The sequence below is a fragment of the Theropithecus gelada genome, chromosome 3 (assembly GCF_003255815.1).
Source record: "Theropithecus gelada isolate Dixy chromosome 3, Tgel_1.0, whole genome shotgun sequence".
Classification (NCBI taxonomy): domain Eukaryota; kingdom Metazoa; phylum Chordata; class Mammalia; order Primates; family Cercopithecidae; genus Theropithecus; species Theropithecus gelada.
In genome coordinates, this window is record NC_037670.1 from 92,058,059 (window position 1) to 92,081,234 (window position 23,176).

The 23,176-nt window shown below is 38.0% G+C and overlaps 1 protein-coding gene across 1 annotated transcript in view; it reads right to left on the reverse strand.

Moving 5' to 3' along the window:
• Positions 1–23,176, reverse strand: part of ABCB5 (ATP binding cassette subfamily B member 5) — a 126,510-nt gene that overhangs the window by 27,428 nt on the left and 75,906 nt on the right. The window contains exons 19-20 of the mRNA XM_025379557.1: positions 21,190–21,273; positions 2,804–3,007 (exon numbers count right to left, since the gene is read on the reverse strand). Coding sequence (XP_025235342.1) covers positions 2,804–3,007; positions 21,190–21,273 — 288 coding nt within the window. The remainder of the gene's footprint in view (positions 1–2,803; positions 3,008–21,189; positions 21,274–23,176) is intronic.

Consider the following 23,176-nt stretch of genomic DNA (forward strand, 5'->3'; position numbering starts at 1 on the left):
GCTTTTCGGACATGAGAACATGTGTTGGCTTCAAAGAGAAACTTCCTGTTTTCACATTCTGTTTCCAGATTGGCAGAGTGGACTGTGGGACAGAAAAGACCAGGTAGACACTTGGCCTTCTCTGAGGATGAACTTGGGTTGCAGGAGGGAACTAGATTTCTGGACTGTGGTGAGGACACAAGGATTCTGCTCCCAAGTTTGATGTTGGTTTTTAAAAAATTCTCATTAATTTAAAAATGGACTCAAAGAAACCTCCATTTGCAACGTTCTGCAGTATGTGAAGAAAATGGATAAGAATGCTGAAAACTTGTTTGAGGAAAAACAAAAGGAATGAGCATAAAACAAATTTGTGACAATTTTTCACAATGGAGACAGGATGAATATTATTACAGACCCTTAGAAAATAGTCATTAAAAAAACTAAAAACTAATTAAGCTATTCAAAGTCGTCGTCTTCTTATTTTTTAAATCTTTTGAGATGGAGTCTCGCTCTGTTGCCCAGGTCCGATCTTGGCTCCCTGCAACCTCTGCCTCCTGGTTCAAGAGATTCTCCTGCCTCAGCCTCCTGAGTAGCTGGGATTGCAGGCGTGTGCCACTATGCCTAGCTAATATTTTTATTTTTAGTAGAGACAAGGTTTCACCATGTTGGTCAGGCTGGTCTTGAACTTCTGACCTTGTGATCCACCTGCCTCGGCCTCCCAAAGTGTTGGGATTACAGGCGTAGGCCACCGCACCCAGCCCATTCAAAGTCTTAAAAACTAAACATTTGATAATTTGTCCAAATCTACACATGCAACTGAAGAAGGATCGATACATTTTATTAGTCTATGTTCTAAATTGATGTTTGGTAAATTGACTTATTAAAAGCCACAGGAAAATGCCTCCAATTACCTATTTGATTAGAGTTGTTTGTTGTATAGTTTGAGGTTGCTCTAATGATACATAAAGGAAAAGTCAAAGGGTACATATAGAACGAAAGCTCATGACATAAAAAATAAGATGAGGAAAACAATTAGGCCTCATTAATTTAGAAATTGTATACATTATTGCAATGTGTAAATTAGACAAGGAGGTCTAAACAACTGTTTACTGTCTCTGAGGCGAATATTTGCTAGGTAGTTCAGACTATACAGCACAAGCAAACAATCCAAGGGTTCTTATCTTGTGCAAGAAAGGTGGAAAGGTCTAAGGCTCAGGCAAATGAGATTACAGTGAGTCATGTCTTTGGCATTCCTATTCATGAATATGTATGATATTTATGCTATGCCAATTGTGACACATTCACTGTGATACAGACTGTAAAGGATATTAACATCATTTTGCTATTCAGAGGATGTACACCAGTGTAGCCAAGAGCTCTGAAACAGTATCAGGAGAAGAACACATTTTTCTTTCTTTCTTTTTTTTTTTTTTTTGAGACAGAGCCGTGCTCTGTCGCCCAGGTTGGAGTGCAGTGGTGCAATCTCGGCTCACTGCAACCTCTTCCTTCTGGGTTCAAGTGATTCTCCTGCCTCAGCGTCCCAAGTAGCTGGGATTACAGGCAGGTGCCACCATGCCAGGCTAACAGTAGAGACGGGGTTTCATTATGTTGGCCAGGCTGGTTTCAAACTCCTGACCTCAAGAGATCCGCCTGTCTTGGCTCCCAAAGTTCTGGGATTACAGGTGTGAGGAACATCTTAAAGACCTGGATGTAGAGTTAACAGAAGACTCCTTGTTTACAACGATTCAGCTGCTAAAGGGCTGTCATGAAAAACAGATTTTGGACCTCTACCAAGATGAAAGCCAAGAAGAGTAAGATAGAAGTCCAACAACAAATAAATAAATAAGACAAGAAATAAAGAAAGAAAAGAAAAAGAACTGCCTACCACCCAAGACTATCCAAGCACAGGCAGCCTGGGAAAGGAATGTACTGCCTGCCACTGGAGGAATAGGTGGTAGGAGATGGCGATGGACATTTGACAGGGATGTTGTGCAAGGGACTCCTACTTCAGGTTAATGGTTGGGTCAGATGATGTCTCTTTCAATTCTTGGGTGTTATGATACCACAATAATGTTTCCCTCAGTCTCCAATATAACATTCATATGAATATGGTTGATCCTAAGAAGCTTAAATACCTGTATGTCTTGGTATTTTCCAAATGATTAAATAAATTGTTCATTTATTGGTCCTGTCTCTAAGGCCTTGTTTTATATGTTATCAATATTGGTGCATTGCCTTGCATTCAGTAACTGCTGAATTGCCTGTTTGTTTTGAAAAATAAAATATTCAGAAAAATTGCTCAAGAAAATTTGATTACTCAATGACCAGAAAATGGGGAATGATGATGTTGGAAAACTTCCCCAGTAATAATGGCTGACATTAGTAAGTGCTTACTGTCTTCCAGACACTATTCTAAGTATTTTGCATATAATAATATTGTGTTTTATGCAATATTCACAAAAACTTGTAAGTGAATACTCTTATTATTCCCACTTTGCAGATGAGAAACCTGAAGTCTACAAAGGGTTGACATAACTTGCTCGTATCACATATTCGTTAGGATAGAATCTGGATTCTAACTCAGCTAATTAGACTCCAGAGCCTGTGCTCTAAATCATGTACCCTATTGCTATAACATATCTACCTTCTACCCTAAATTGGTCTGTATGCATTTCTCTGTGAATACATATCACTTTACAGATCCCTAAGAGATGAAGTTAATAGATCATAAGGATGGTTAACATATCCTATAGTTAACATATCATAAAGTTCTGACTGTTTTTCTCTTTAAATGTTACGATGGTGATAACAGTCTTCATTTTACCTTTCCAGCACGCTTAAGTTCTTGCTTATCTTTGTTGGCAAATCCAGTCATTGCTGCGGTTTCAATCATTCCTGTCACGGCAAGTATTGGAGCAATACTCAGAATCAGGAGTGTCATCTCCCATCCATATAGAAAAGAAATGATAACTGAAAGTCCCATGTTAGTTGCATTTTGTGTCAAGACGCCAATCCTGGAACCTGTTGCCTATAATCAGATATATTTTAGGGGAAAAAACTCAATTAACTTTACATTTACAAGGATTCCCATTAAAGTTCCTGGCAAAACAAGGTAGACTTTTTAAAAAAAGAATTTATACTTAAATTTATACCTTGAATTTATACTTTGAGATTAAATAAGATACATATTTTTATTTATTTACTTATGGAGTCCCACTCTGTCACCCAGGCTGGAGTGCAGGGGTGCAATCGCGGCTTACTGCAACCTCTGACTCCCGGGTTCAAGCGATTCTCTTGCCTCAGCCTCAGGAGCAGCTGGGACCTGCCACCAAGCCCGGCTAATATTTTTGTATTTTTAGTAGAGATGGAGTTTCGCCATGTTGGCCAGGCTGGTCTCAAGCTCCTGACCTCAGGTGATCCGCCTGCCTCAAAATGCCCTAAACTAAGGAAATATACTTTATTTTCATGTCTTGATGTCCAACATTGAGATGTCCAAATGAACTGGATTTTAGTTTAGGGGAACACCATAGAAGACTGTATAGAAGCATGATAGGAACAGACAATCTGAAATCAAATACCACCTCCTTAAAGAGAGACTTGTATGTTGCTCTGAGACCTTTCCTTAAATAGTTTAGCAGGATTTTACAGCCCAGTGCAAGTTGAGTGTGTTGAAAGCTGAAGTTACAGGATTTCCTTTGTCTTCTCAGTGATAGATACATACCCACACTCTTCTTGTTTCCTTACACCCAAACACCCAGCAATAATAAAACAACTTACTTGTGCATACACATAGATACCTATACCCTGACACCTCTTCAACACTAACTTACAGATAAGTTCTTGGTAATAAAGCTGATGTTTGAAAAATGACAGAATCATAGTTACTATTACAAAAAACTAAAGAAAGAGTCTATCTTTAGTTAAGCATTTTTTACTATTTCCTATTTATAAAGTTGTAATCACATTTGCTAGGAATTTTCTAGAAAATCAATATTTTAATAAATAATAGCATTAAAGTACCAGTTTTACATACATGCATAACCAACATGTACTTAAAATTTAAGTATTTGAAAAAGATAGCTTGAGTTATGCATATAAATTCTTTTAGAAGGTTTTACATATTCTATTTCATGGAGAGTAAAAAGGGAAAGAATGCCATACTTTAGCTTAGGTATTCACCGCAATAGAATCTAACTCACCTTAAAAAACGTTCTAAAGTGAATTATTAACTTCTATTTGAATGGAAAAAATTTGCATTATGAACTGTAAAAATGAGATTTTTGTATATTTTTTGTACATTTACCTTTCACACAAATTATCTCTTTCTATTGGTGAAGATAGTATAATCATGCAAGGAATAGCTCATGCCATCTGACTCAGTGCTTTTGGGAGCATGAAGCTTTGTGTTGGAGAAGCAAGAGTTGCTATGGAAAGGAAACCAACATGGACAGGAAACAGTAGGGCAGAAGGGAAGACACACTAAAAGCAGGCCAAAATAGGATAAAGGCCCAACTTTAGGCACTAAGTAAGCACTTTACCTTTACCATCTTATTTAATCTCATAACAATGCAAAGAGATGGATACTATCACTAGTACTGTACAATAGATGAGGAAACAAAAGTAGTAAGACAAAATAACTGCTATATGCTTGTAACCGGAGGATAAAAAACTCTTTGTTCCCTGAATCACTTGGGATTAAGTGGCTGGCCTGATACGCTATCATTTCTGCATATTTAGAGATGGTGTTTCATAAACAAGAACATTCTCTCTCTTATCCAAAATACCATGATCAAAATCAGGAAATTACATAACTATCATTTAATGCTTAGACTTCCTTCAAGTTTTATCAATTGTCTCAATAATGCATTTTATAGTGAAAGGATATCTACATTGGAATCACACATTTCATGTAGGTGTCACACCTCTTTAGTCTCCTTTAGTATGGAATAGTTCTTCATACTTAACTTGATGTTCATGACATTGACTTTTTTGAAGATCGCAAGCCAGGTATCTGGCAGAATATTTCTCAGTTTTAGCTTATCTGATATTTCCTCACAATTAGATTCAAATTATGCGTCTTTGGTAAGAATCTTGGAGAAGTAATGCTGTGTTCTTCTCATTGCATCCTATCAAGTGGCATGCAATTTTGATTGGTCCTATTTCAGGCACTGTGCACTTGTATAATTAATTAAGATGGTTTCTTCCAGGCTTCTCCACTATGAAGTTGTTCTTTCTCCCTTTGTAATTAATACATGTTTTGAGGCACTTTGAAGCTATGTCAAAATCCAATTTCTCATCAAACTTTCGATTTCTTTATTGCAGTATGAACTAATGACTTTTAAATTTCTTCAGTGGTTTGTAACCTGTTACTATAATCATTTATTTTGACTCAGATTATCCCACGTGTGGCCAGTGGAAGTCCCATCAAGTTGGCTTTGTCCTTTGACATATCCCTACCAGTTTTGGAATATGTCCTTACTTTCTGACACAAAATGATTTTCCAGTTTCATCTGGTACTGTCTCTGCCCTACTTCTGGAATTAGTCATTTCTCCTAAGATCCCTAGGTTCTTTTAGTGGAGAATTTTATTTAGCAGTCAAGATATGGTGCTAGTTGTACTCATTATTACTGGAATGTCAGTGGCCAAACTAGAGAATGTGTGTGTGTGTATTGATAGATACATGCACACATTTACATCTATATTTGTTTCTCTATATTTCTTGAAACTCATGAGTCATATCAATACCTCCAATTCCAAGTCAACATTGTAAGTTTATTTCCAGTTTTCTCCTTTTCCATATTTGTTATCCCTCTCTTCACAAGGGAGAGAACTGGCTCCTATTGTCTTTAATAGATTGATTTATGTGATTAATCTCTCTGTGGGTAACACATCTGCTGTCATGTCTCCTGCCTCTTCCCTGCATGGACACCCTCCTCACCCTGCTCTGGCTCTGCTTCCCTGCATTGGGCTGCCACCACACTGGGTGTCATAATATCAGGGCTGCAAACCCCAGCCCTACCCCTTCCTCTAAACTGACGGAAGGCCAGCACTCTTAGCCACTCTATCATAGTAGTGATGAGTTGAATGATTAAGGATATTCATTAAAGTGTGTACTTTGGGTAAGGTTTCTCTGATCCCATTTTTGCACACTATAAATTGGTTTCACTCAGTAAAGATCTAAGAGGCAATATCAAGAGAGGAAAGGAGTTGGAAACATCATATTATGAGGTAAAATAAATTTTTAAAATAATTTCAAATATGTAGAATTATCTTTATAATTTTTATAAGAACTACACATCTTATGGATCATCTTTCCGTGGGATGTATGATACTTAAGCAATAAGCTGAAACATTAAGTTCTTTAGTGCTAGGATTAAAAAATGAGGGCCCCTGTTTACCTGGAAAGACAGGTAGAATCGACCACACTTTGAATTATATTTTTTTGTTCTGATCATGAAAACAGGATCATTAGAAAAAGTTTAGATAAAGTTAAAATCTACATGCTTCTAGACATAAATACTTATACACATTCAGATTCGGTTTATTATCTGCATGCAGTTTTATATTCTGATTTAATCCTTGTACATTATACTGCAATCATTAAATATTCTCCAAAAATATTTGGGTTGCCTTCAATTTTTCATTATTAAAAATGAAGATGTAATGAACATCTTTACAAAAAATCTTTGTTCTCCTTTAAAAATGGCCTGCTGTTAAATTTCTAACTGGAATTACACCTTAAAAGGTGTAATTCTCCCAAATTGAAGGGACTTCCATTGGCTACATCTGGGATAATTTGAGTCAAAATAAATGATTGTAGTAACAGGTTATAAACCACTGAAGAAATTTCAAAAGGTGTATATACTCTTAAATTCTTGATGGGTATTGCCAAATTGCTTCCCTAGAAGATTACATCAATTTTCACCAAACTATCAAAAAATTGGCATTTTCATTAAAAAATAACAGTAACAAATCCTCCCTCCCTCCAGGGCTCTGCCTAATTCCGAAAATCTTTGTGGTTTCAGTTTCAGGCCTGTATCTGGTGATGACTGAAACATTTTCCAATTTCTCACTAAAATATCTAAGAAAAGTTCAAAAACGTAAAAACACACAACAGCAAACACTCAAAAAATTATGAAATACTGAAAACTAAGATGGACAGATAGCCTGGTTAAGTGTTTAAGGGTATGATACACTAACTCTAAGAACTATGGGCTGGGAGGCCGAGGCTGGCGGATCACGGGGTCAGGAGATTGAGACCACCCTGGCGAACACGGTGAAACCCCGTCTCTACTAAAAATACAAAAAAATTAGCCGGGCGTGGTGGCGGGCGCCTGTAGTACCAGCTACTCCGAGGCTGAGGCAGGAGAACAGCGTGAGCCCGGGGGGCGGAGCTTGCAGTGAGCGGAGATAGCGCCACTGCACACCAGCCTGGGTGACAGAGCGAGACTGCGTCTCAAAAAAAAAAAAAAGAAAAAAAAGAACCATGGGCCTAAATGGGGATTCCATTTGGCACATAATGCTGACTTACACTTCATCCCCTGGAAGTTTAAGGATAAAAGAGATAAATGGTGATGTATGTTATAGACTAAATTGTGTCCCCCCCCCCCCCCGCCGCCATTTATATATTTAGGTCTAACCTCCAGTTCCTCAGAATGTTACTGTATTTGGGCCGGGCGCGGTGGCTCAGGCCTGTAACCCCAGCACTTTGGAAGGCGGAGGTGGGTGGGTCACGAGGTCAGGAGATCAAGACTATCCTAGCTAACACGGTGAAACCCGTTTCTACTAAAAAATATACAAAAAATTTAGCCAGGCGTGGTGGCGGACGTCTGTAGTCCCAGCTACTCGGGAGGTTGAGGCAGAAGAATGGTGTGAACCCGGGAGGTGGAGCTTGCAGTGAGCCAAGATCGTGCTACTGCACTCCAGCCTGGGCAATAGAGCCAGACTCCATCTCAAAAAAAAAAAAAAAAAAGAATGTTACTGTATTTGGAGATAAGGTAATTATAAATAAATAAATTATAGATACGAGAGTAATTAAGTTAAAGTGAAGTATTTAAGGTGGGCTCTAATCTAACCTGATTGGTACTCTTATAAGAAGAGGAAATTTGAGCTAGGCATTGTGGCTCGCCCCTGTAATCTCAGCACTTTGGGAGGCCAAGGTGGGCAGATCATGAGGTCAGGAGTTTGAGACCAGCCTGATCAACATGGTGAAACCCCGTCTCTACTAAAAATACAAAGATTAGCTGTATTTGTAACAGGCTGTAGGCATGGTGGTGCACGCCTGTAATCCCAGCTACTCAGGACACTGAGGCAAGAGAATCGCTTGAACCCAGAGGCGGAGGTTGCAGTGAGCCAAGATCGCGCCACTGCACTCCAGCCTGGGAGACAGAGCGAAAGTCTGTCTCAAAAAAAAAAAAAAAAAAAAGGAAATCTGGACACAGCAGACATTGCACACAGAGAGAAGGTCATGTGAGGACGCAGACAGAAGACAGCCAACTACAAGCCAAGGCCCTCAGAGTGAAACCCAATCATGCCGACATCTTGCTCTTGGGCTTCTAGTTTCCAGAACTGTAAGGAAATGAATGTCTGTTGTTGCAGCCCCCTAGTCTGTGGTCCTTTGTTATGAAAGCCCTAGCTGACTAATACACTGTCCTTGCTCCTCTGCCTCCCACCCCCACCTTACGGTCATATGGACTAGACAATGGGTGAGATGCTGTGGACCTTAAGTTCTTGGCGTTGTTGGAGGCCTTCTATGTCTTTCCATAAATACTAAATGCTCCTGGTGCGGGGTCATCTCAAGCTCCAGATAGGAGGACCAGTCTGGAGTGTGGCGTTCAGTTCAGGGACGTGCTCCTAAGCCTGGGCCTTGTCGGTAGATGTGTGGCCATCTAAGCCTTGGGACTGGAGGAGATCGCTGGGGAATTGAATAGATGGTAAAAGGAGATTCCCTGAGGCGCGCTGGGGTTCACCACTCTTTAGAATTCCCAAAGAAAAGCTGTATTTGTAATAGGCTGTAGGGTTCAGGCTTCACCCACTTTGCTTTTCCGAATGAGCCCCTAGATGGTCCAGTTTCTCTTCTAGGGAAATGACAAGGCTCCCGTTTTCAAATTTTGTTGCTTGTCCTTACCGTAAAGCTGACCTTAAGAATAACTTTTCCTCTTTTCCAGGCCCATTCCTCTCCCTACTATGGTCTTTTGAATTGAATACATGTCTCCACAATTCATCTTTAGTGTTTCTTAATGCATATAAGTGTATCCATGAAAACCATATGGTAATGCTTTTGTGTTTATCCCTTAAAATGTCCATCCACTAAAGTACTGTGTTTAAAATCAGGGGTACAATAAAGAAATATTGGTCTTTGCCCTTGGTTACTGGAAAGTGCTCCTAAAAAAATACTAAAGGCTCCTATAGCTACATAAAATTTATATATATTGCGATGTGCAATCATTGGAGCTATTTTTTAAAACTATAATTATGTTTTGTTGAGAATAAGGTATTCATTGCTCTTTAAATATAAAATTTGTTTTATCTAAATATTACCAAGAATTATTGTCATCAATTACTTGATAGGGGGTTATATTTTGTAGGCCTTGATACATGTATTAATTTCCACTTGGTAGTTTCTTTTAATATTTTGAAGGCAATGATTTTTAATTTTTTGGATTTCAATTCTTGGCACAGTACCTATATTGTCAAAAGGATAAATCATATCCACTGGGGCATTATTCTTTTCTGTTTGGATATTTCCTATTAGATAACCATAATATAGTTCCTGATTCCTCATTACCGTCTGTTGTTTGTGTTCTATTCACTTTAAAGATTATAGCTCACCTGGGTGCGGTGGCTCACGCCTGTAATCTCAGCACTTTGGGAGGCCGAGGTGGGAGGATCACCTGAGGTCAGGAGTTTGATACCAGCCTGACCAACATGGTGAAACCCCGTCTCTACTAAAAATACAAAATTAGCCGGGCGTGGTGGTGGGCGCCTGTAGTCCCAGCTACTTGAGAGGCTGAGGCAGGAGAATCGCTTGAACCCAGGAGGTGGAGGTTGCAGTGGGACGAGATAGTGCCACTGCACTCCAGCCTGGGTGGCAGAGTGAGACTCTGTCTCAAAAAAAAAAAAAAAAAAAAAAAAAAGTTACAGCTCTAGGCTGGGGGCGGTGGCTCATACCTATAATCCCAGCACTTTGGGAGGCCCAGGTGAGAGGTTCACTTGAGCCCGGGAGTTCAAGACCAGCCTGGGCAACCAAGCAAGACTCTGTCTCTACATAAAAATGAAAAAATTAGCCAGGCACAGTGGTGTGCACTTGTAGTTCCAGCTACTTGGGAGGCTGAGGCGGTAGCATGCCTTCAGCCCAAGAGTTCGAGGTTGCAGTGAGCTAGGATCATGCCACTGCACTCTAGCTTGGGTGACAGAGTGAGACCCTGTTTCTCACACACACACACACACACAGACACAAGCATACACACACGCACACACACTTAAACCATGCATTCCAGCTCTAGACATTAAAGTAAAAGGAAATAGAGTAAGGAGTAGAGGCCGTGCACAGCGGCTCACACCTGTAATCCTAGCACTTTGGGAGGCTGAGGCAGGTGGATCACCTGAGGTCAGGAGTTCAAAACCAGCCTGGCCAACATGGTGAAACTCCATCTATATGAAAAATAAAAAAAAATTAACTGGGCGTGATGGCAGGTGCCTGTAATCCAGCAACTTAAGAGGCTGAGGCAGGAGAATTGCCTGAATCCGGGAGGTGGAGGTTGCAGTGAGCTGAAATCATGCCACTGCACTCCAGCTTGGGCAACAGAACGAGACTCTGTCTCAAAATAAATAAATAAAAGGAGTAGACAATAAGAAAAATAAAGACAAAAAGTTTGCTGAGCATTGTAGTTTTCATGCATAAACTCGAGTAGTGTATTAGGGAAAGAAGTAGAAATACTTTACAGAGCCACACTATACAAATATTTGTCACTTAAAGTTTGTCTAAGGACTATACACACCAACCTAATTTCTAAAAATATCCAAGAGTGAACTTGACAGATTTTTGATGAGACAGCGTTCTCTATTTGAGTTTTTTGTTTGAGACACAAGAACTTTCTATGAAGTGACTTGTTCTTGCATATCTTTGCTTGCTTAATAAACTTGGGTTTTCCATTCTTGTGTTAATCTGCTTCTGGAAAATAGAATTATATCCTTTCTATAGTTCATTTTAGTTTAAATTACCACAAACTTATTGAAATGTTCAGTCAGTGCAACCGAGAACAAGCCACAAACCCTGCTTTTTGGTGGTGGTGGCACAATGAGAAAGATCTGAATATATTTCTTCTGTTCCAAGAAGAATAAACAGAAAATAAGAGACTCTTGGCCGTGAGAACTACTACAAGGACTGAAGGAAAATGGAATGTGGTCTTAAAGACCCAGAAAAGTAGTGTACCTCTGGAAAGAATTTAAAACTGGAATCAGAAGAAATTTAATTAAACTTCTTAGATTCTTTAGCAAGAAGCACAAAAATACAGTTTTTTTGAAATTAAGAACAAAATGTCTTGTTTAATTCTTCAGATAACAATTATTTATGGAGTGTCTACTATGTCTTAGGTACTATGCTAGATGTGGGGAATATCACTTTGATAAGAAAATTATAAAAGGAAGGAAACTCAGTGTGGAATTATAGAAATAAGAATTCCATATGGTAGCATTTCTGCTTCTGGCCAAGACGGAGTAACAAGGATTTATCCTCTCATCTAAAACCAAACAAAAAATAGGCATAATACATGAACCAGTGTTTTTCAAGACACTGAGCATAAGGCAACCAAGGGCAGAGGTGGCAAACAAACAAGATGACCCCTGTGGTTGCTCTGGCTTACTCCCTTGGAAGAGTTTCCAGGTGGCAGTGCAAAGAGCCCAACAGACTCTGAGTTGAGTAGACAAAGCTGAGAATCTCAGGAATCTAAGTCAGCTAGAGTTTGCAGCAAAGAATACTAGAGAAGAGAGAGAGTCACAGAATGATAAATCTAGATATCTGCAGAGGGTCCTTCTTGAGTATTCAGCTGAACAGCGCATACATGTCAGGACTGGGATTAGTGCCTGGTAACAGCAGCCAGACTGGAAAACCTTCTGAGTCACAGGGCATTAGGTAGAGTATGTGGAAAGGTTTTGCCTTTGTAGTAGGCTCCAGTCCTGCTTGACAAACCTTAAAACCAAGACCCAAAAAGATCAAACTATTCTCAGGTAACTTAACTGCATCCCACAACAAAACCCAAGAATATTTATAGAAATATAAAAATATCCAGCACCAAAAATTTTAAATTCACAGTGTTTAGCATATAGTCAGAAATTGACAGGGGGCTGGGCATGGTGGCTAACACCTGTAATCCCAGCACTTTGGGAGGCTAAGGTGGGAGGATCGCTTGAACTCAGGAGTTCAAGACCAGCCTGGACAACAAAGTGAGACCCTGTCTCTATAAAAATAAAAAAATTAGCTGAGTGTGGTGCCATGTACCTCTCATTCCAGCCGCATGGAAAGCTGAGGCAGGAGGATTGCTTGAGCCTGCTCCCAAGTCAAGGCTACAGTGAACTGTGTTCATGCCACTGCACTTGAGCCTGGGTGACAGAATGAGATCCTGTCTGGGAAAAAAAAAAAAAATTTCCCAGGTATGCAAAGTAGCAAAATAAGACCTATGATAAGGATAAAAATGAATCCATGGACACCAACCCATTATTGACAAAATGTTAGGTATACCACATGATCTCACTTATATGTATAATTTTAAAAAGCCAAACTCATACAGACAGAGAGTAAAATCATGGTTTCTAGGAGGTGGGGATTCAGGGGGTTGAGATGTTGGTAAAAGGATACACAATTTCAATTAGGAGGAATAAGTTTAAGAGATCTATTGTGTATCATGGTAACTATAATTAATAATAATATATTGTAAACTTGAAAATTACCAAGAAAATAGATTTTAAGAGTTCTCACCACATAAAAAATAAGTATGTGAAATAATGCATATGTTAAATAGCTTAATTTATCCATTTCATAATGACTACATATATAAAACATCATTTTTATACCCTAAATATATAAAACTTTTACTTATCAATTTAAAAAGCTACTACCAATATATATATTACATATTAGAGTAGTTAAGAGATAAGGAAGATATAAAAAAGATCCATATTAAAATTCTAAAAATAAAAAATATAATGTCTGAGATGAAAAATATATATGATAGGATCAATAGAAGATTAAATATCGAAGAAGAAAAGATCATTGGTTTTGAAGACATAGCAATAGAAACTATTCAAAATAAATGCAGAAAAAAAATGAACCAAGCATTGGTGAGCTGTGGTAAGACTTCAGGCAGCCTAATATATGTACAATTAGAGTCCTTGAAGGAGAGGTGAGACTAGAAAGACAGAAAAAAATACTTGGATAAATAATGGTCTATATATATATGTGTGTGTGTATATATATATATATATATTTTTTTTTTTGAGATGGAGTCTTGCTCTGTCGCCCAGGCTGGACTGGAGTGCAGTGGCCAGATCTCAGCTCACTGCAAGCTCCGCCTCCCGGGTTTATGCCATTCTCCTGCCTCAGCCTCCCGTGTAGCTGGGACTACAGGCGCCCACCACCTGGCCCGGCTAGTTTTTTGTATTTTTTAGTACAGACGGGGTTTCACCGTGTTAGCCAGGATGGTCTCGATCTCCTGACCTCGTGATCCTCCCGTCTCGGCCTCCCAAAGTACTGGGATTACAGGCTTGAGCCACCGCGCCCGGCCAATATATTTTTTAAATTTGGTGAAAACTATATGCCCATAAATCTAAGAATTTAAGTGAACTTCAAGCATAAGAAATAAGCAGGAAGCTATATCAAAACCCATCACAATCACATTTCAAAGTCAGTGATAAAGAGAACATCTTAAAAGCAAAGGAAGAAATATCCATTATGTTCAGAGGAAAAAAGATAAGGATAACAACAAATTCTTCATTGAAAAAAAATCAAGCAAGAAGACAGTAGAGCAATATCTTTTTTTTTTTTTTGATGGCATCTCGCTCTGTCACCCAGGCTGGAGTGGGACTACAGGTGCCTGCCACCACGCCTGGCTAATTTTTTTGCATTTTTTAGTAGAGACGGGGTTTCACTGTGTTAGCCAGGATGGTCTTGATCTCCTGACCTAGTGGTCTGCCTGCCTCGCCCTCCTAAAGTGCTGGGATTATAGGCGTGAGCCACCGTGCCCAGCTGAGCAATATCTTTAATCTACTAAAAGAAAGAAAGAAAGAGAAAAACTGGGTTGGGTGCAGTGGCTCACACCCATAATCCCAGCACTTTAGGAGGCTGAGGCAGGCAGCTTACTTGAGCCCAGGAGTTCGAGACTAGCTTGAGCAACATGGTGAAACCCTGTATCTACAAAAAATTAACCGGACATGGTGGCATATGCCCATAGTCCCAGCTACTCAGGAGGCTGAAGTGGGAGGATCACCTGAGCCTGGGAGGTCAAGGCTGCAATGAGTAGTGATCACACCACGGAACTCCAGCCTGGGTAACAGAGTGAGACCATGTCTCAGAAAGAAAGAGAGAAAGAGAGAAAGAGAGAAAGAGAGAGAGAGAGAAAGAGAGAGAGAGAGAAAGAGAGAGAGAGAGAGAAAGAAAGAAAGAAAGAAAGAAAGAAAGAGGATGAAAAGAAAAAACTGTCAACCTCAAATTTCATAACTGGTGGAAATATATTTCAAAAAATTAAGGTGAAATAAAGACTTTTCAGGCATAAGAAACTTGAAATAATTAGTCATTATCAAGCTTACTCTATAAGAAAGGTGAAAAAAAGAACTAGATGCAGAAGGAAAATGATACCAATGGAAATAGGTACCTAGAATAAGGAATGAAGAGACCAGAAATGTTAGCTACATGAGTAAATATATAGGACTTTATTTATTTAAAATTCTTTAACAAAAGATGAGTTTTTTGTTTTTTTTTTTTTATTTTTTTTATTATACTTTAGGTTCTAGGGTACATGTGCACAACGTGCAGGTTTGTTACATATGTATACATGAGCCATATTGGTGTGCTGCACCCATCAACTCGTCAGCACCCATCAACTCGTCATTTACATCAGGTATAACTTCCAATGCCATCTCTCCCCCCAAGATGATTGTTAAGCAAAACTAATTACAATGTAGTATGGGTTTATTACATATTTAGAAGGAGACTATATGACAACAATAGCAAAAGATTTGGAGGGGAAACTGGAAGTACTGCACTATTTTAAGTTTCTTACACTGTAAGTTGACATCGTATTGCTTGAAGGTAGACTGTGATAAGTTAAAGATGGGTACTATAAAACCTAAAGTAACCACTAGAATACCAAAACAAAACATTATACTTAGCAGTATCACTTTCCTTACTCCTCCAAAAAGAGATGAAATAGAATACTAAAAAATTTTAATCCAAAAGAAGGCACAAAAATAGGAAAACCATGCAAAGAACATACGGAATAAAGAGCAAATCGCAAAATGAGAGATTTAAACCTAATAATATTGATAACCACATTAAATGAAAATGGTCTCAATATCCTATTCAGATATTCAAAGAGACCTGTATGCTGCCTATGAGAATCACACTCTAAATACAGACACACAAATGGAATAAAAGTACAAGGGCACGGTTCATATGGATTTCTTCTTTCGTAAAATGCTACTTGAAGTTCTTTTGTGGATTTTTTATTGCATGGGTTGACAAACTATAGATTATAGGCCAAATCTGACCCTCTATCTGCTTTTATATTGTCCATAAGGTAAGAATGGTCTGTATATTTTTTTAATGGTTAGGAAAAAATCAAGAGAAGAATAATACTTTGCATCATGTTAAAGTGGTATGCAATTCAAATTTCAGTGTCTATAAATAAAGTTTTATTGGAACATAGACATGCCCTTTTGTTTACCTTTTTTTTTTGAGATGGAGTTTCACTCTTGTTGCCCAGGCCGGAGTGCAATGGCACGATCTCAGCTCACCGCAACCTCCGCCTCCCAGGTTCAAGCGATTCTCCTGCCTCAGCCTCCAGAGTAGCTGGGATTATAGATGCCCGCCACCGTGACCAGCTAATTTTTGTGTTTTTAGTAGAGACAGGGTCTTGCCATGTTGGCCAGACTGGTCTTGAATTCCCAACCTCAGGTGATCCACCCGCCTTGGTCTCCCAAAGTGCTGGGATTACAGGTGTGAGCGACCGTGCCTGGCTACCTACTTTTTTTTTTGAGACAGAGTCTCACTCTGTCACCCAGGTTGGAGTGCAGTGGCATGATCTCGGCCTCCACCTCCTGGGTTCAAGCGATTCTCTTGCTTCCGCCTCCTGAGTGGCTGTGATTACAGGCACCCACCACCACGTTTGGCTAATTTTTGTGGTTTGAGTAGAGACAGGGTTTTACCATGTTGGCCAGCCTAGTGTCTAACACCTCAGGTGATCCGCCCACCTCGGCCTCCAAGAGTGCTGGGATCACAGGTGTGAGCCACCTCGTCCAGCCTTATCTTAACAAACTGGCTGACTGTCATGTTTACCTATTGTTTAGGCTGTCTTAGGTTATAGTGATGGTAGCTGCTACAGAAACCACATGTGCCACCCTCATCACTTTACCCTGCTGCTCAGCATTCTACAAATCTCAGTGATGCTGTTAGAATTTGAGAGCACGTTGAGTTTTGCTGTACTGTTTCACTTTATCCTAGTTTTTAAAAATACCATTGCATACCCATCATCTCAAAATAAGAAAATAAGAGAAATGTGGACTTTGAATGCGATGTTTTTAAGGAACAGTGGACTGTGAGTTATTTTATATTCAAATTAGATGCCACAGCATTGTGTTTTTTAATGCTATGACACTAAATAGTGCTGGAAAATACAAAATATGTCAACATTAGCAGACTGAGCACTCATCGCAATATTCCCAACTTATAGGAAAGCAACATTCAGAAAAACTAGAAAATATAAAACAAAATATCTTGTTTTAGCAGAATTTCTTCACGAAACTAAAATGTGAAAGTGAGAATGAAACCAAAGTAAGTTTTTAAGTGGCTCATTCATTGGCCAAGCAAAGAAAGTCATTTATGGATTTTGAGTTAATTATATCATGTTTGATTGTAGCAGTGGAAGAAATGTATTGAGACTGCATAACTTATATAAGGCCGCCATTTGGTGAGAACAGTTGCTCATAGTTACAGACATTGAGAGTAACATCCACAGTCAATTAAAAAATAAGGTAGATTATTTTGAGTAGTTTTCCCTGGCTCTTGATGGGTTGACATATATCACTGACACTGCTCAGTTGCTGGCTTTTTGAGGAGCCAACATTATATTTGAAGTAAGTGAAAAGTTAGCCACTATAAATAGTTTCTGTGGAACAAGTACTGCTGAGAATATTTTCAAAGAAGTTGAGGAAAAAAAATAAGTACAATCCGAAGTAGAATCTACTAAGATACATTATAACAGATGGTTAAAATATTTGTAGAGCAGAAAACAAGCCTTAGTTGGACAAATTTACAAAGCTTGTGAAAATGTAAAGTGTTTAAAGCCTACAGTTATTTATTATTATTTGTCAGCATATATTTTATGGGAAGTCATTGAATTTATCATGCATTTTTGGACCAGTAGTGTAAATGGTTAAGTTCATTTGCTCTTGTAAACTTAACCATCTTCATTTTTGTGAGTTTTTGCCAAGGGAAATTTTTGACTTACCTTACCACACGGCAGTTTGATGGCTTAGCAGTGGTAAAGTTTTGGCAATATTATGAATTCAGGGCCAAGATTGAAAAAAAAATTTTTTTCAGACAAGATCTCACTTTGTCACCCAGGCTACAGTGCAGTAGGACAATTATGGCTCACTGCAGCCTTGGCCTCCCAGATTCGAGCCATCCTCCTGCCTTGGCCTCCTGAATTGCTGGGATTACTGATGTGAGCCACTGCACCTGGCTTGGAAACCTTTTTTTAAAAGAGCCATCCTTAACCACTATTATCAAGTACTAAATGCCTCTGGATATTAGCTTCTGCTGTAGATTTGATTATCTTTCTTAATTCAACCTAAAACTGCAAGACAAAACAGCAATTATATGCATACCTTATGCTGTGGAAAAGTCATTTCCATGACAACATTGTTTGAATCAAAAGTAGCGTCAAGTTGTTTTATACACTTCCCATGTCAAAAAGTTACATCAATAAATGAGGTTGCCATTGTCCAGGTAATAATATCCTAGTTCTAACTAGTAAACTTGCTGGGCTCTTGGAATTAATAAATGAAAAAAATGTTTATGATTTATTTGGGCAACATATTACAGCTCTGATGAGAAGAGTTCTAGGTTCTAGCATTGGATGTGTCAGTGGTTTATCAAATGTACACTGTGGTGTCAATAACACACTTTCTTGTGGAAAAAAATGAAATAAGACTTTTGGTTGATGAAAAGAGATTGCTAAAATATACAGAAATAATATCTTGTAATTTTATAGAATTGAGTTTCCAAAAGAATCTAAAATGGCTTTTAGCTTTAATTAAACCAGATATTACACAGAAAATAGTCTATTGACAGATGTACTGGCAACAGGCCATTCCCTTGGGCTAATACAATATCAGTTAAATTGGTTGTATTCAGACAACTATTCTAGGAATCATGTTGTCTCCTATGACTCTATTTCACTAACATGTTTTTATCATGACTTTCAAAATATCAGAGCTTTAAAAAATGGCCAGAGGAATACCTTTACAGTCATGAGTTAAAGGTTTCAAACTAAGATTTATTATTATTAAGGAGCTGTTTTATGAACATTCATTCTAATACATGTGATAGAATAAAATGTAACTGAAATTACATGATGAAGAAATTGAGATGGAGAATGACTTATTTAAGTCAATATGACAGGAAATATGACCCCCAAATTATTATTTCCTAGCTCATCTTTATGCTAGAGTGTCCTTGTGAGGAAGAATTCATTTGTGGACAAATAAGATTGGTAAACAACTCTTCCTTTTATAGAAAAACTGTCCATTGAAATTGAATATGAATCCATCTTTATATGGCAAAGTAAGAGTTTTTTATAAATTACATTTTACTAGACACAGTTTCACTCCTGAAATCTTTCTTTGATTGTTTTATTCGTTAATTTAATTTTTAAAATTAGGTTTTTTAAAATATAGAGATGGAGTTTCACTATGTTGTCCAAGCTGGAATACAGTGACTTTTCACAGGTACCATCCCACTACTCATCAGCATGAGAGTTTTACTGACTCCATTTGCAACCTGGGACAGTTTACCCCTTGTTTTACTTTTTAAATTTGGCAACTTAAAAATCTTTCATCAGGATTCCGACCATTTATTCTCTAGCTACTAGTTCTAATAAAAAAAATGATTTGACTTGTCTAGAAGTTATTGTGAGACTAGCAGTTAATAACTGCAACAATAAAGTTTTAAGTGATGAAATGATATTAGTCAGGTGCTTAAAATCAGGTTGACAACTATTCCCAATAATTTCCCTCAGGGACAATACTATTTATTAGAAACAATTAATGAATGTAAGGACAGTAATGTTGGGTCTTTCAGTACTAATTTGGTTTTTCAGTTGAAGCAAGTATCTGCTAAAAGAAATGTCTCACATATTAATATAACTGCTGGTAAGAATGCCTGTTCCACTCAAAAGATTCTGAAAAGATTTGAAAGATAAGTTGTAATAGACAAACATTAACACAGTAAAGAAAAAAATAGCAAATTTTGTGGAGTGGGAATTCAAATGGAATTATAGGGATTGATATTTCTGCGTGGAGTAGTAAACCACGGAATTCCTAAACTCAGAAGTTAATCAGATAATTATATTGTGCTATGGAGGTTAATGCTATATCCATTATTTGATTATTAAGTGAAATTCTATCCACCATCTTTTCATGTATGCCAGTAAAATTGAACTCCTCGGCCCTATTTTAAAATCTAAATACTATCTAACAAAATTCTAGAACCTTGCCTTCAAAATTAACAAAAAGAATTTCAGGAAGAGATGAAGATGCCCCCTTTCCTCTCGAGTTCTTTCTCTATCATAAAATTAGCTTTCTAAACCAAAATGAATGCTTGTGAATATTCACAACTGTAAACCACTTATTCTATTTTCTGATAGTATAAATCCTATCTTGCAGGTGTATATTAAACAAAGAGGTCTTGCAAAAGTTAAAAACAAAAACAAAAACAAAAAACAAACTTAGAATGGTTGCCATGTCCTGTGGAAAAAATCTCTAAAAGAAACATGCTATTCTGATGGGTTGTTTTGCTGACAATTTGTTGCTCTGCTAACAAAGCTTTAAGGAACATCTCAGTATTTCTAAACAGAATAAATACTTGTAAGATTTTTCTGTCATTCAGAGGCGAATTATTGACATTTTCCTTTTCTTCCAAATGCGTGATAAGGAAAAAGGAAAGCCTATAACTCTACTAGAATTCTTATTTTAACAGAGATGGAAAGCTTTATTTTACTTCAATTTAAAGTAGGAAACCTTGTTTTCTGTGGCTTTTCTCTGTTAAGATCCCATTTGTTATACAAAGGTGAATTTTATTAAAATAATTAGAAGAAAATTAACAAATTATTACTTACCTCTTCTATATTCCTCTACTCCCCACACCTGTTTAAGCATGACTTTGACATACGTTATGCTGGTCATTCCATCACTAATTATGAATACATATAAATATCTTGTTTATGCATATTACCAGTCATGATTACACAATTCTTTTTAACTTGTATAACAACTAGTACAGAATCATTTCTGATGCACACATGACTCTGAGTTGTTAGACATTATTTTAACTAAAATCTTATTTTCTGGGGGAAGGAAAAACTAAACCTCTTTCTTATATCAAAACTCTTAAAGTGTGTGTGTTTTCATTTCATTACTTTTTCTTATCTATTTAATTCTGAGCTCTTTTTTCTAGCTTGTTCTTGGTCTCTTCTTTAGTACTCTAGTTATCCTTTTACAGGTACTAAATATTCTCTATTTTTGGTTAAAAATATCCAGAACAGAAAGGCTTCCTTTCATCTTTCACTAAGAGTTACCTGTTAACCATGAGACTTACCTGGACTCCTTAATGATGTGGGTCATCTCAGCACAGCTCACATACATGCACAGACACATGAATGCATTGCATGTGTGCACACCACATACATGCATCATTTAAAATAAAAATAATATACATACTCCTTGAATTTGTGCTGTATCTATGGCTAATATTGCTGTCAAGCTTCCTGTGCTGTTTTCCTTTTCATCAAACCAGGCAATATCCTAGAGAAAAGGAGAATTAACATACGGTTGTCAAAAACCTTTTTTTTCCTCTGACTTGTGATTTTTCTGCTGTAAGTCAGAAAACATTTCCCTGCCTCCTCACTCACAGGTACTTAATTCCTATAAAATACTATGGATCAAATGACTTTTGCTTCTTTTTTCATGAAGATCTATCTTTATATATAAACTGAAGAACTTAAGCCCAACAACTTGGACTCATTACTCATTACTGTATTGTATAATAATCAATGTTAAATTAAAATGGTCATTTTAAACCATCAAGTGATTCATAATTTTACTCCATAAGTTATTTGTGAAGAGCAGACACAATTCAAAAGTAAGGCAATGAAGGCTACAGCAGTGGCTCACACCTGTAATTCCAACAATTTGGGAGGCCAAGGTGGGAGGATTGAGTCTAGGGGTTCAAGACCAGCCTGGCCAACATGGTGAAACTCTGTCTCTACAAAAAACGCAAACATTAGCTGGGCCTGGTGGTGTGCACCTGTAGTCCCAGCTACTTGGGAGGCTGAGGTGGGAGGATTGCTTGAGCCTGGGAGGCAGAGATTGCACCACTGCACTCCAGCTTGGATGCCGGAGTGAGACCCTGTCTCACACACATACACACACACACACACACACACACACACACAAAAGTAAGGCAATAAACAACACAATTTAGAAATATTTTCAAAACTTTCTACCTAAACTAACTAATGATAAAACATTTATCTCCTTCTCTTTAGGGGCCACATAATAAAGATTTTCCCTGACGCTTCACATTACCTCCTAGAACTTACATCAGTGGGCATTGTGAGAAGCTAAAAGGGCAGAAGGCTGTGAAACCCTTGAAGTGAAGAGGTATGCAATCTAAAGAAGGAGTCAGATCAAAACTATAAGCAATAAAAGCATAATGTAATAACCAATTTTATTTTCAACAGCAAGTGGAGACAGCACATCTTAGCGCTTCTCAGCCTGAGGAATTCTGATTTCCTCTTATAGCTATGGAATGTTTCCTCACACTCACTGGAACCACTTGTATCGCTTGTAGATTAAAACCAGGTGGAAACTGTCTCTGAGAGATGGTTTATTTTTAGTGAGTAAAGAACGAAAAAAATCTTGGCTTATTGCAACCCAGCCAGGGCTCTGAGGTCCAGGTAACAGGCAAAACAAAGGCATAGCAGGTTGAGGGCTGTGCCTTAATCATGCACATCATATGTTAGATGAAAACTTTTATGGAGGAATGTGGTAGAAGTCAGGCATGATCGCACCACCCTGAGCCCCACTGTGTTGGGAAGGTGTCTCCATGAGCTTTGGGTTCTAGATGCCCAAAGAGCATCCTGTGGAGATTACAGTCTGCACCGGACAGTAGCCACTTTGAAAGCACAATCCCAGGCAAGATCCTAACATACTGTGAATACACAGCAGCAACAATAAGAAACACAATACCGCTGAACTGAAAGACATTACCTGCTTTTTATTGTATACTCTCTCTCCAAAATTAAGATATTTTATATATTTTCTAATTGGCTCTAGATTTCAACATGACATGGAATGCACAGATAATTTTAAGATACAGTATAAGGTAAAAAATATGAAAAGAATTTATTATTGAATATTACATTCCTGATTCCATAGTAACTTGCTGTAAAACACCATGCATAGGTACATATGTGATTAATCTTAGTCATTATCTGATGTTCAGTTGGCAAGATGTCTGAAATTGCTTTTTGTCAAGATAGCAATTGTGTACTCCAGGGATTGTTTTCCAGTACAGGCAATATATGTGAAAACATTTAGGGAGGCCGAGACGGGCGGATCATGAGGTCAGGAGAGCAAGACCATCCTGGCTAACATGGTGAAACCCCATCTCCACTAAAAATACAAAAAAAAAAAAAAAAAAAAA